Source organism: Podarcis pityusensis (assembly GCF_964106645.2).
Source record: "Podarcis pityusensis genome assembly, chromosome: 2".
Taxonomy (NCBI): Eukaryota; Metazoa; Chordata; class Lepidosauria; order Squamata; family Lacertidae; genus Podarcis; species Podarcis pityusensis.
In genome coordinates this window covers 84,210,295-84,223,192 of record NC_138029.1, presented here as the reverse complement: position 1 = coordinate 84,223,192, position 12,898 = coordinate 84,210,295, and the positions used below count along the sequence as shown (strand labels likewise).

General features: G+C 42.3%; 1 protein-coding gene across 1 annotated transcript in view; it reads right to left on the bottom strand.

Annotated features, from left to right (window-relative positions):
• Positions 1-12,704, bottom strand: part of APPL1 (adaptor protein, phosphotyrosine interacting with PH domain and leucine zipper 1) — a 29,239-nt gene extending 16,535 nt beyond the window's left edge. The window contains exons 1-7 of the mRNA XM_080996778.1: positions 12,564-12,704; positions 5,949-6,047; positions 5,004-5,063; positions 4,261-4,332; positions 2,375-2,462; positions 1,901-1,942; positions 1,266-1,324 (exon numbers count right to left, since the gene is read on the bottom strand). Of these exons, the coding sequence (XP_080852904.1) occupies positions 1,266-1,324; positions 1,901-1,942; positions 2,375-2,462; positions 4,261-4,332; positions 5,004-5,063; positions 5,949-6,047; positions 12,564-12,617 (474 nt within the window). The 5' untranslated portion in view covers positions 12,618-12,704. The remainder of the gene's footprint in view (positions 1-1,265; positions 1,325-1,900; positions 1,943-2,374; positions 2,463-4,260; positions 4,333-5,003; positions 5,064-5,948; positions 6,048-12,563) is intronic.
• Between the last annotated feature and the right edge of the window lie 194 nt (positions 12,705-12,898).

Below are 12,898 nucleotides of genomic sequence, written 5' to 3'. Positions count from 1 at the left end.
CTCTTCTGATCTACTTCAACATCAAAAGCTCAGTAGAAAACCAAGGCACAATTTAGGCTCTGGAGTGTGAGGTGTTTAAGAGCAATTCTGCCAACTGCCTCTCCTCTCCACCTCACCATTCCACAGCAAGACCAGGGCCTCAGCAGGAGCATCAGACATGTTAAACAGAAAATCCCCCAGCGAATTCAGGAACTCATGAGATTTCATAAGCCTCTAGGGGTAGATCATACTAATCAGTCCCCTCATACCTATGGAGGGGAATTGGGTGTCAAGTAAAACTATACTAGGAAACAGACCATCCATGAGAAAGTATTAAGGACAACCACCCCAATCACAGAACCAGATAGGTCCACTGTGTGGCAAAGCCCAGATCAACGATCGCCAGCAATTGGGCCACTGTATGAATATAATAATACCCTGCCCATTTGGCTGGGCTTCCTCAGCCACTCTGGGCGGCTTCCAACAAAATACTAAAATACAGTAACCCATCAAACATTAAAAGCTTCCCTGAACAGGATGCTGGACTAGATGGACCACTGGCCTAATCCAGCAGGCTGCTCTTATGACATAGCCCCATGGTTGTCATGGAGGCCATGAATTCCTAAGAAGACAACCTCAGTGTGGATGCTGAAGTCCTCAGTACAACTGTCTGTGGATTCTCCAACACCACCTTTGAGACCACCTCAGCCAGCTTTGACAGGAAACTATTGGATAGTAGGGTGGGTGGTATACTTAGAGGATGCCTTTTTTGTCTCTTTCGTCCAGCACTAAATTCCAACCCTCAAATTTAGCACTCAAGCACACTAGCTTCCTGTAAAAGAGATGACATTTTGATATATGCAACACCCCCTTCCTCTACCTTTCAATCTATGCTGGTGCTGCTCCAAATTACCCAGGAGAGGGTAATTTGGAGTTGGTCCACCCAACCAGATCTCTACCACAGCAAATCAGCCTCCTTATTCATGACCAGGTTGTAGTTAACAGGCATTAAGCTCTGGAGATTTAAAATATAAACACCTCATGTTTTTAAAAAAGAACTAATGCCTTCTCCCCATTCTGCTGTATTGAAATACGTATTGTCAAAGAAAAATTCCACATGACACATTTACAATGGAACAATATATATTTTCTATGCAAGACTGTCTGAACTGCTGGAGGTGTGTAACAGTTAATATAATTAAGCATGTGCATCATTTAAGAATTACCAGATTTTGTAGCCATTCTATAACATGAAATCTAAGTGCTGTATTGAAAATTTCTCAAACCTTCTCATTTTCTCTCTTTTTTGACAGTCGACTATATCTGGTGATGGCAGTATCATGATCTGCAAAATGAAGTTTACACTGCATTTGAGTAGCAGCTACAAAACAATTTAAGTTTAAGGGACCCTCAGGGTCCCTTCCAACTCTACAATTCTATAACACTGTAAGTGCTTAACTTAAGGATAAAATAAGCTTCTCTTCATAGAAGCTATGGTTCACTACCCACAACAGAATTGTTTAAATTATGAAATGCCATAGTATTTTAATACACAATAGCTACTAAGATTTCCCCCATGCGTTTAGTTATTCTGGAAGTATTTTAATAGTTTTTGAGATATTATTATGGTAAGAGTTTGCTAGCAAATTGAATGCCAAGGGCTTACCAACCTGTAAAGAGTTTCCTCCCATCCACTGTGTTTAAAATAACTATGTCTTCAAACTTTCAAATTAAAGGATACCTACTTCAGCCAACAAATTAGCAAAAAAAACCACTGAAGCTAGAAATGGAGACTATGTTAATGCTTCACTTCTCTCAAAGCTCTGCACAACATCTGTAAAGCCTCACTATTTTCAAGAGTTCAGCCATACGTCATAACATTAAAGAAGTGCCAGAGAATTAACATTTAAGGTATACTTACCATTGCTTGAGATCTGAAAAACTTCTTTCAAAGTCAGAATCTCTGAAATGAATGCATTTTATTTAAGGAAGCACATAATATCAAAGCAGTTTTGCTAACTGTACTATAAAATATAGAAAAAGACTTGATTTAGGGTTTTATAATTGGACAACTGAACATTCAGTACAGAAAACCAATTTTGCAACTCTATTTCTGAAAAAAGATCCAAGTAAATGTGCATAAGGGTTCAGCCTTATATTTCTAAATGTCTAATAGGCATTGACTACTGCCTATTTTCTTTTTTCAATTAGCCTACTTTTCCACTCAAAAGTGACTCTGAAGACCAAAAAACTGCAATGAATAGTAATTTTCAAAGTATCTAAAATATAATACTGGAGTTCTGTTTACTGAAACCAGAGTATGTTATAAATTCAAATTATGTGAACTGAAGCATGATCAACTTCTCTACATCATTTGTGACAGTAACTACCGTACCTTTTAGATCTCTTTCCTTGAACTGGGTAATGGGAAACATCATGGCATCAGCTAATTGAGTTGATAGTACTGCATGACAAGAACTGAGCTAAGGAGAGGGAAAAACCACAAAGGTACACAATTTTATCTGCAGATAGAGATTTCTCCTGTTTCACAAATACGTCAACTAATGCAAACATCAAGTTTCAACTAAAGGTAACTTACAAGTCTTCATTAAAAACAGACAAAGGGGGCACAATCCAGCCAAAATTAAGCACTTCGACATTCTAGTAATGCCAATTAAAGTTACGTACAGCCACCCCAGTTTGCACACCCTTATCTGGAAGCAAGTGAACTCTCTGAACAGATATGCACAGGGTGGTCCTTACAACTCATTTCCTTCATAAAGTCTGTCCTAGTCTTTCGACCTTCAACAGGTTTTAGTTTATTTATTTGTTTCCTAAAATTTGGTTGTAAATTGATTGTAAAAACGTCAAAGTGTTTATTCATGGTATTTGTGTAAGTTAGGTAGCAGGGTCATTTGGACAGGGACTGCCTTATGAATTTTGTACAGATCAAGGATCTAATTTTTTCCCCCTCCTCAACCCCACCAATCTCTCACACCTGGCCAATGTCCCTTCCCCAACACCTGACCAAACTCCCCACCTCCTCCACTCACCCCACACCAAATCCCAGCCTGCTTCTTTCACATCTTGCTCAAACAGCTCTTCCCTCACAGGTTGTTATGTGTTTAATGGAGATAGGGTGCATGAAAGAGTGATTTGCTGAAGCACTCTATGAAGCATCCTCACATTCCTGGAGCAGCACTTAAAGAACGGTGAGACATGCTTCAAATAGTGGTTTGGAAAATTTATCCCTGAAGTGCTCCCTCCCCCCCAACACATTAAGCATCTCTTCTTCCTCAGCAGCTGACCTAGGCTGGCTCTCCACCCCCCGCCCACACTTGCTCATTTGTTTGCCTGCTGCTCTCTTGTTGCACTGAAGTTGGCATGGCCGCCTGTGAGTGGCCATGCAAACTATATCATCACACCTACAAAACTATAGTATAGGGAGATATAAAGCACAAGGAGGCTTGCCGATCCGAAGGTCGGCGGTTCGAACCCCCGCGACGGGGTGAGCTCCCGTTGCTCGGTCCCTGCTCCTGTCAACCTAGCAGTTTGAAAGCACGTCAAAGTGCAAGTAGATAAATAGGTACTGCTCTGGCGGGAAGGTAAACGGCGTTTCCGTGCGCTGCTCTGGTTCGCCAGAAGCGGCTTAGTCATGCTAGCCACAAGACCCGGAAGCTGTATGCTGGCTCCCTCTGCCAGTAAAGCAAGATGAGCGCCACAACCCCAGAGTCATCCGCAACTGGACCTAATGGTCAGTGGTCCCTTTACCTTTACCTCATTGACAATTACATTCTGGAGATTAAAGTAACATTTAACATAGGCTAAAAGCTTTCTCTAACAGTCACCTGTCTCTTCAACAGTTAAACACCAATTTCTTCAGCCATGAAATGCTGTCACCAAAAGAACATAACTATTAAACTTGACTTCTTTCAATTTATCAGGAACTACGCCTTTTAGTACAATGGGGTACCAATCCTAAACAAGGCCCTCTGGTACAATTATAGCACTAACCATGAATAACAAGTAGGACGTTACTCTTAAATGAACTTAAAGAAATGCAGAAAACACACATGCTCTGTTGCTTTAGAAGCACAACAGGCCCTTCCTAATTTAAGGCATTCTACTGAGACTCTTCATTGAAAGAATCAGAAAAGGGGAAGAGTCACCAGTTTTACATAAAAGGCTCAGTATTAATTGGACTATTGCAAACCATCACTATGATTTGTAAATACACAAATGTGAGTCTAAAAAAGAACAGCAGCACACATACAAACTTACCTCATCTATCACTTTTGCAAATTGCTGCAAAGTAGAATTCATAACTTCATCATCACCTCCCAAGGGAAAGCGCTACCAAAACAAAAACTTATATTTTACTCAGAAGTTAACCTCCGTTTACTTTTCTTATAAAGATTTAGAACAACACTCCAAAGCTTTAGTAAAATATGCTGGTATCTAATAGCACTGATATGCTCAAAGAATGGAAATTCCTGGATGATTATAGGCCAAGAAAAAATGTATTTATGGAACTTTTTTGAATGAACATACCTGACAAAAAGACAAGTTAGCTGATGTTAGTAGAATGCCTATGTTGTTCTAAAACTGAAATGTTAAATCTGCTTATTCGTGGTGGTTTTAACTTGGATGCTGTTTCTTTACTAGTCAGGTTCTGTGTTTTTAACAGTAAGCATGACAAGAAGAAATTAAGCAAATGGAGCTTTCCCTGCCTGGCACAGAAATAAAGAAACAGGAAACACTTCACCTCCTTAATTCCCACATGACTGGCTACTTTTAAAACTGAGGTAGTGAATGTGTGTTGCTGAACTACAGTTCTGATTTTCACTGGCCAGACTGGCTGGGGCTGATGGAAGGTGGGAGTCCAACAACAACCAAGGAACACCAATTCCCCACCCTGCATTAAATGAACATAAGCTGACCCAGTATAAGAGGTTAGCAATCTTCAGATTGTAACATAAAATTGTAGAGTTCTAAGAACATAACCCAAATATGTTCATTCATACCTGTTTCTCATATTCCTTTAGAAGCTTTGAAGTCAAATGTGTTGCTGCACTTAATTCATTCTGGTTAAGAAAAAAAAAGACAATAAATATTTCCTACTTTGCACTGATAATGAAAATATACTGTAGATTTCATAAAAACACCACACAACTGCAAAGAGCCACTCTGGGTGCAACATTATGAATTATTTAACCATGGTAAGGTGGTGCTTAGCTATTAAGTAAAAAAAAAAAGATCTTTTTTGTCATATCATAAATGTCACACTTTTGAACCAGAAGCTGCAGATACCAGGCATTTCTAAGTTAAACCAACAATACATGATCACACTTAGATTGCTGTTAAGTCAATGTAAAAGGGACCATCATTCAAAACAAAAGGCAGTATCATTCTCTCTAACAGCAAGATTAGTCCCCTGCCAATCAGTTTGGAAGAAAACCCAACAAATGAGAAGGAAGCTTTCTGCATCCCTGGGGGAACGACAAGGTATGTAGAAGTATACATATATTAAAAACTACACCCACAAAGGAGGCAGTTAAATAGTAATAATTAGGTGTGCATGCATGAGCTCATATGTGCTGTGGTGGTGGGGAGAGAGGGAAGAGGGAGAGTGGAGTTCAGGAAGGCAGTTATCATAGCTTTGGGAGCAGCCTCAGAACTCTGAAAGGAGCAGCTGGATAGTGCTCCAGAGCAGGTGAACAAGTTAACCAGGAGGAGAACAGCAGCTGAAAAAATAAGCAAATAAAAACCAAGGAAAAGACACATATTCACATGGAATGTCGGTACAAGGCAGTTAGTAGTTGCAGTGTGAAGTAATGGACAGAAAGGGAAAGAATAGAAAGAAAAAAAGAACCAAAGACACATATATAATATAGAAAACATAAAACACACTATTTTGGAGAGCTAACTCAAGAGTAGCTAACATATGCATTCTGCAATAATCACCCTACCTGTGCATCATAAATTCGGTGCATGGCTTGATACAGCTGGCTAATGTATCTGGAAATGGCTGCAGCATCTTCTTCAAATACACCCAGCAAGGAACGTGTCTAAAAATAACAATGTACATTCATAACATTAAAATTATAGTGTAGTAGCTAGATTTTAGTTTCCAGGGACTCAAAACATATTGGAATAAAATGTATTGCTACTAGGCATTTGACATGCGTCTAGCAGTCATGAAGCAGAAAGCACCTCCTAAGACACTACCACACTTCTTCAGATACACTTCTTCAAATACAGATACACTATCTGAAGAAGTGTGCATGAACACGAAAGCTTATACCAAGAACAAATTTCATTGGTCTCTAAGGTGCTACTAAGGGACGCGGGTGGCGCTGTGGGTAAAACCTCAGCACCTAGGACTTGCCGATCGTAAGGTTGGCGGTTCGAATCCCCGCGGCGGGGTGAGCTCCCGTCGTTCGGTCCCAGCTCCTGCCCGCCTAGCAGTTCGAAAGCACCCCTAAGTGCAAGTAGATAAATAGGTACCGCTTTATAGCAGGAAGGTATAAACGGCGTTTCCGTGTGCTGCGCCGGTGCTGGCTCGCCAGCTGCAGCTTCGTCACACTGGCCACGTGACCCGGAAGTGTCTTCGGACAGCGCTGGCTCCCGGCCTCTTAAGTGAGATGAGCACACAACGCTAGAGTCGGACACGACTGGCCCGTACGGGCAGGGGTACCTTTACCTTTACCTTTAAGGTGCTACTGGACAAACTTTTTATAAATATTTTGACTGTGTCAGACCAACACGGCTACCTACCTGAATCTAGAATTATGGATAATAGGTTCATCGATGGCTACATGCTGTAATAACAAGAACTTGAACTCGTGTCTTTGAAGACAGCTTATGCTTCCAGTTAGGGGAACCTGATGACAAACAATGGACACAGCCATTTCCAGCATGTCCTCCTTGTGAGCTTTCCATCCACCTAGCTGCTAATGAAGACCAAGTACAAACGCCTCAGGTTACAAACGCTTCAGGTTACAAACTCCGCTAACCTGTAAGAGTTACCTCGAGTTGAGAACTTTGCCCCAGGATGAGAACGGAAATCGTGTGCTGGCGGTGCAGCGGCAGCAAGAGGCCCCATTAGCGAAAGCACGCCTCTAAGAACAGTTTCAGGTTAAGAATGGACCTCCAGAACGAATTACGTTCGTAACTAGAGGTACCACTGTACTGGAATATATAGCTTCTGGTCTATGTAATACACACATACACACACAAACAAACACAGAGGGGGAGAGAGGGAAAGACTAACTTTACAGCTTCTGGTTCAATTTAAGATGTCCCATAAATCTCAAGTTTCAAAGAGCATAAACTTCTGTATTTACTTCTTTTGGGGGGGGGGGAATAAAACCATTTATTCTATATCCTATATACTATTAACAAACTCATAGGTCACATCCACATTTTACATTTAAAACACATAGCTTCTTCCCCCAAACAACTGTGGGAACTAATTTGTTGAGGGTGCGGGGAATTGTAGCTGTTAGGGTAAACTACAGTTCCCAAGATTCATTGGGGGAAGGCATGTGCCTCAAGTACATGAATGTGATCATAGTCAAGCGCTGACCCTTAAATAGCCAAAACAGCTATTTAACCTTTATGTTTGCAGAAGTACAAAAAAACTTTAAACCCTATGGTGCAGCGCTATTAACAACCGTGCATACTCAGTGACCACAGATCATTGCGCAGCTGTTTGAAAAAGGGAGGGATGGAGCAGGAATAGGGAAGCTACAGTCCTCTATGTTGTTGGACTCATCAGCTCAAGCCAACATGAACAATGATCAGGGACATGTTTTATTTATTTATTTATTTACGGCTATTAGCCCATAAAAGATCAGGGACATGGATGTAGCCACGATTTATTTTGGTGGGCAGGCTTCATATTAGTGGGGGCAGAACCTTAGTTAGTTAAGTATTTGTATTGATTTACTTGCTGGGGGGGGCAGATGACCCGCTGCTCCCCCTTGGCTATGTCCATGGTCAGGAATGATAGCTGTAGTCCAGCAACATCTAGAGGGCCACACTGGCCTGCTATTTTCTTATGCCTATCATAGATCATTATGGATTCCAAAGAAGGCATGAAATCTATTTCAAATGCCAACACCTATAATGTATGCCCTACTTTTTGTATTGCTGACGATGAGCTATTTAGAAGTGTAGACATTAAAACTGGAGCCACCACCCGAGCTCTATTTACTTTGGGATTTAAATTGGAATGACAAACACTACCTAGGTGTGCTTGTAAACTACTAATCAGCTTACCATGGACACTTGCCTAACATCAAACTTGCTGTTCTTTTGGTGCCAGAAAGGACACTACATTTTTAGCTCATCTTTTATTATTCAGCTATATGAATTTTTACTTGATTGGGCAAACACCATTTTAAATATGTTTTTATTTGTGGAACTGTTTAAATACTGCACCTCTGGAGTAGTAGAACAGCCTTTATGCTGCTATTTGAGTAGTAGAAGAAGAAGAAGAAGAAGAAGAAGAAGAAGAAGAGGAGGAGGAGTTTGGATTTGATATCCCGCCTTTCACTCCCTTTAAGGAGTCTCAAAGCAGCTAACATTCTCCTTTCCCTTCCTCCCCCACAACAAACACTCTGTGAGGTGAGTGGGGCTGAGAGACTTCAAAGAAGTGTGACTGGCCCAAGGTCACCCAGCAGCTGCATGTGGAGGAGCGGAGACGCGAACCCGGTTCCCCAGATTGCGAGACTACCGCTCTTAACCACTACACCACACTGGCTCTCAGTACAGTGGTTTTTGTCCTAACATGGTAACAATACTATACCTGAAGGAGCGTCTCCACCCCCATTGTTCTGCCCAGACACTGAGGTCCAGCGCCAAGGGCCTTCTGGCGGTTCCCTCACTGGGAGAAGCAAAGTTACAGGGAACCAGGCAGAGGGCCTTCTCGGTAGTGGCGCCTGCCCTGTGGAACGCCCTCCCAGCAGATGTCAAAGAGAGAAAAAACTACCACCAGACTTTTAGGAGACATCTGAAGGCAGCCCTGCTTAGGGAAGCTTTTACTATCTGAAGGACTATTGTATTTTGTAATCTTTGTTGGAAGCCAACCATAGTGGCTAGGGAAACCCAGCCAGATGGGCGGGGTATAAATTTATTTATTTATATTATTATTATTACTGTAGTACTGTCATGTTAAATGATCTCTCCATCCTTATCTTATGCATGTTCATCAAGAAATGAGCTCAGTGGAAAATAATTTTGACAGATATTGGGATTATAGCCTTATCTATTCATTTTATAATTTATGTGCAATCACATGCCTTCAAAAGTTGAGTCAAAATGAATTTTTAATAGAATGTATATTTTCTTCTCCAAAAGGAAGTAAACCTATTAAAATAGTAGCTTCTGATAAAATATAATGTGTGTAAAAACTTATTAATGTTCTAGACTGGTGTAGCATTGTGGATAAGAGTCAGGAACGCTATGAGTCAAATTTTGCTTAGGCAGTGAATTTAAGTAAGCCACAGTTTGTTCAGTGTGCGTTGCCTCCAATCTTCCAATTTGTCATCATGACAAAATCAGAGTTGATCCAGTTCTGCAATTCAACAGAGCTTCCATTGCTGGTTAAATGAGACAGTGTGAAGTTAAAGTGTACGTGTAACAGACTTCAGTTATCTTATATAGGGGTGTGTACTAATGGATATGCTCTCAAAGGCCCCTTTGGACTCTGGAAGAGAAATTATTTTTCTGAAGAAAGAGTCCTTATGCTATGCAAAGCAAGGGAATGAAACTTGCAGATACAAGAATTTGCAGATACAAGAATTTAGAATAAGAAAATGAGGTTGTGATAAATGACCCTGTATGGGTACAAATTCCTGTGATGCCAACAGTACAATCCTATGCTTACACTTTATCAGTTGAATGCTCAAGCTTGAGAACTTTGCTGAATGTTTTTGTCTGCTTGCATGACGGATCTTTGAGTTATGCCAAAGCTTACCACTTTCAGGGAAACCTGTTTATGCTAGTTTGATGAGGAACTTCTGTAAAGGAATTCTTGTACATTGCAGAGGGTATTGAAGCATCAGTAGCATGCACAGTTGATTCAAGAGTAACGCTGTCCAGGTCTATATCACCACACTGAGAATACATTCTAGATTCCTAGAATATGTCAAACTGTAGCTGAGAGTTGTAAAGCAGCATTCCTCAAACTGGTTCAAGGACCGACAGTGGCCTGCAGCCCACTTTCTGGTCCTGCCTCAATGCTACAACCCACCCCCTGATTGTACAGTAGACTTTTGGTTGGCTAGATGCTAGCAGCAGCAGCTCCCTCATTCAGAGGAGGAAGGACCCCTAAATTTGCTTTGGGGCTTCCTCCAACCCTCCAGACCAGTTTGGAGAAGTTCATTGCACTCAATGAAGTCATTCCACAAGCACAATGATTTTTGGATGTTAGTAATTGTCAGCAGATGGTGCTAATTTCTGCATCTATCCAACCCCCGCAGCACAATTTTGTGATTGGTGGACCTCAGTAATTTTTAGTTCTCAAATGGGCCCCAGGGGGTAGCTTTATAAGGAGACTGCTAGTAATGAGCGCACTTGCCCACATTGCTGATTTTCTGAATGAAGCATCCTTAAATTTTTGAGGAACCCCAGAACACAGTTTGAAAACAACTTCATTAAGATATAGGAAATTATGCATCGTACCCCTAAAATCTGTTGTGCTTCAAGGTCTGATTGTTGTTTGTTAATCAAGCTAGCAGCAACTTGAATGCCTCTGGTCTCTAGAGAATCCTTTTTTGAAACATTTTATACTTTAATTCTTGCCCATTTACATCTTTAGGGGAAAATCACCATCCATCTTATTGATGCATGATGAACTAAAGCAGGGTAGCAAACACTGTGCCCTCCAGATATTGTTGGGTTAGAACTCCCATCATCACCAGCAAGCGATGGTGGGAGACATAGTGCAACAATATCTGGAGTGCATTATGTTGACTAACCCTTAACTAAATAACCCATCTTTTTAAATTTCTATAATTCTGGAAGGGATTTTAAGATAAGGTAGATGAGGTAGAAGTATCTTCTAGATTTAATGAATATCTAGACAAGGTCTAGATCAATTCCATATTTTATATGTAGTCCATCTCTTACTTAGTATAAAAACTCAATCTAACAAAGTTGCATCTATCGTACAACATTTGCACATTAATGTTATTGCTGTGGCCAAGACCATAAACAGGAGACTGCAAAGCACTACTCTGAAAGCTTGTTTAGATGAGATCACAGGAAGTGTAAAACATCTCTTACACAGCAACATATGAGATAATGAAGCCAATTATTCAAAAGAAACAGAAGATGCTAATCACCACCATCTCTTTCCAATCTAGTCACATACCGACTCAGCGGTTGAAACAAGGTTTTCAAAGCATTACTGTATATTGTTACATATCTTTGCTTTTTTGAGACTCAACAGGCAAGCATCTGTCAAATTTTCTTGAGACAGTATGTGGTTCACAAGAATTTTGTTGTATTTCAGTTTTTAAAAATGAATGTTTAATTGTGTATAGGAGTGGACTGCAAGGTAACTGTATCTGAAGACAATCACACTTACAAGAAAACAAAATTCAAAGTAAATGTGCATAAGGCAATGGTACATTATTAAACATAATCTTTGAACAGGTGTCCCTACAAGGCAATTGAGGTAACACTACATGTAAGGCAACAGTTTTAAAGTCACTGATAAACAAATCCACCAAACGTAGGAGTAAGGGTGTAGTGAGGAAACTGAGGCAGCAATTTCAATAATTGCACAGCAATTTAAGGCAGGAACAGATTTCACTGGGCTCTACTGCCCTTACTAGACTGTCTCCCTTGACTCTGTGGGACCTGAGAAAAAGACCTTCAGTGGGGTGGGGGAATACAATACTGTATAAAAATCACGATAACGCTTAAAGAGCTCTTATGTCCCACCCTGTACATACCCTCCAGATTTTATACTCGACAGAAGCAACATCCCCATTTAACCCCCAACAGCCCAAACATAGGGAAAGGAGACAGTGCTTCCTTTACACTAGCCAAGGACTTTAAAAAAAAAAAAAAGAGTGGGGAAGGCCTTTTGGGTTTGATTATTTTTGTGCCTAAGACAGTCGCGTGATTATGCTTCCTGGGACTCCATTTAAGCGCCCCGTGGCGACTTGGAAAAGGGCAGGGGCCGTCCCCAAACAAGTCTAAACGCTGAGCCCACGCAGAAGACCATTTCCCCACAGATTTAGCGGAAGCACTTCTGCATGCGAGGTGCAGCAAACCCTCCGTGTCACTTGGAGAAGATGCTACAGAGGGCGAAGCGGAAAGACCAGACCGCGGCGGGACAGTTTTTGCACAGGCTCCTTGTAGCTATGGAGTCGCTCGTGAGGCGGCGGTCGGCGACGGCGCGGGGGGGAGATAAGAGAGGAAGGAAGGCGGGAGGGAGCGAAGTGTTACTATTCCGGGATGGAGGCAGCGAGGGATGGGGCTCCGCAGCCCACCACCAGCCCGCCCGCCCGCCTCGCGGCGCCGAGGGCCCTCAGCTCGCTGTCTCTCCCGCCGCTTCCCCTCCTCACCTGGGGGCTGTCCTCCAGCGTCTCCTCGATGGGCAGCTTGTCTATCCCAGGCATGTCGGCGGACGGATCTCCACAGGCCGGACCGGCCCAGCTGCCCCCTCACGCCGCACCCAGCTGACGGGTCGCCACCCTCGCGCTCTCGCCCGGCCGCTCGCCCGCCGCCTGGCACCTCCCCTTTCCCTCCTCCCCGAGCAGCCACAACAGGGAAGCTCAGGAAATCCCGCCCCGGCACTTCCACGCAGCGGGCCGCGGCTACGAAGGCCGCCGCTGCTCCCGCCGCCTCCTCCCTCAGACGCGGCCGACCGCGCGCCGCCTGCTTCCCATTGGCTGAGAAG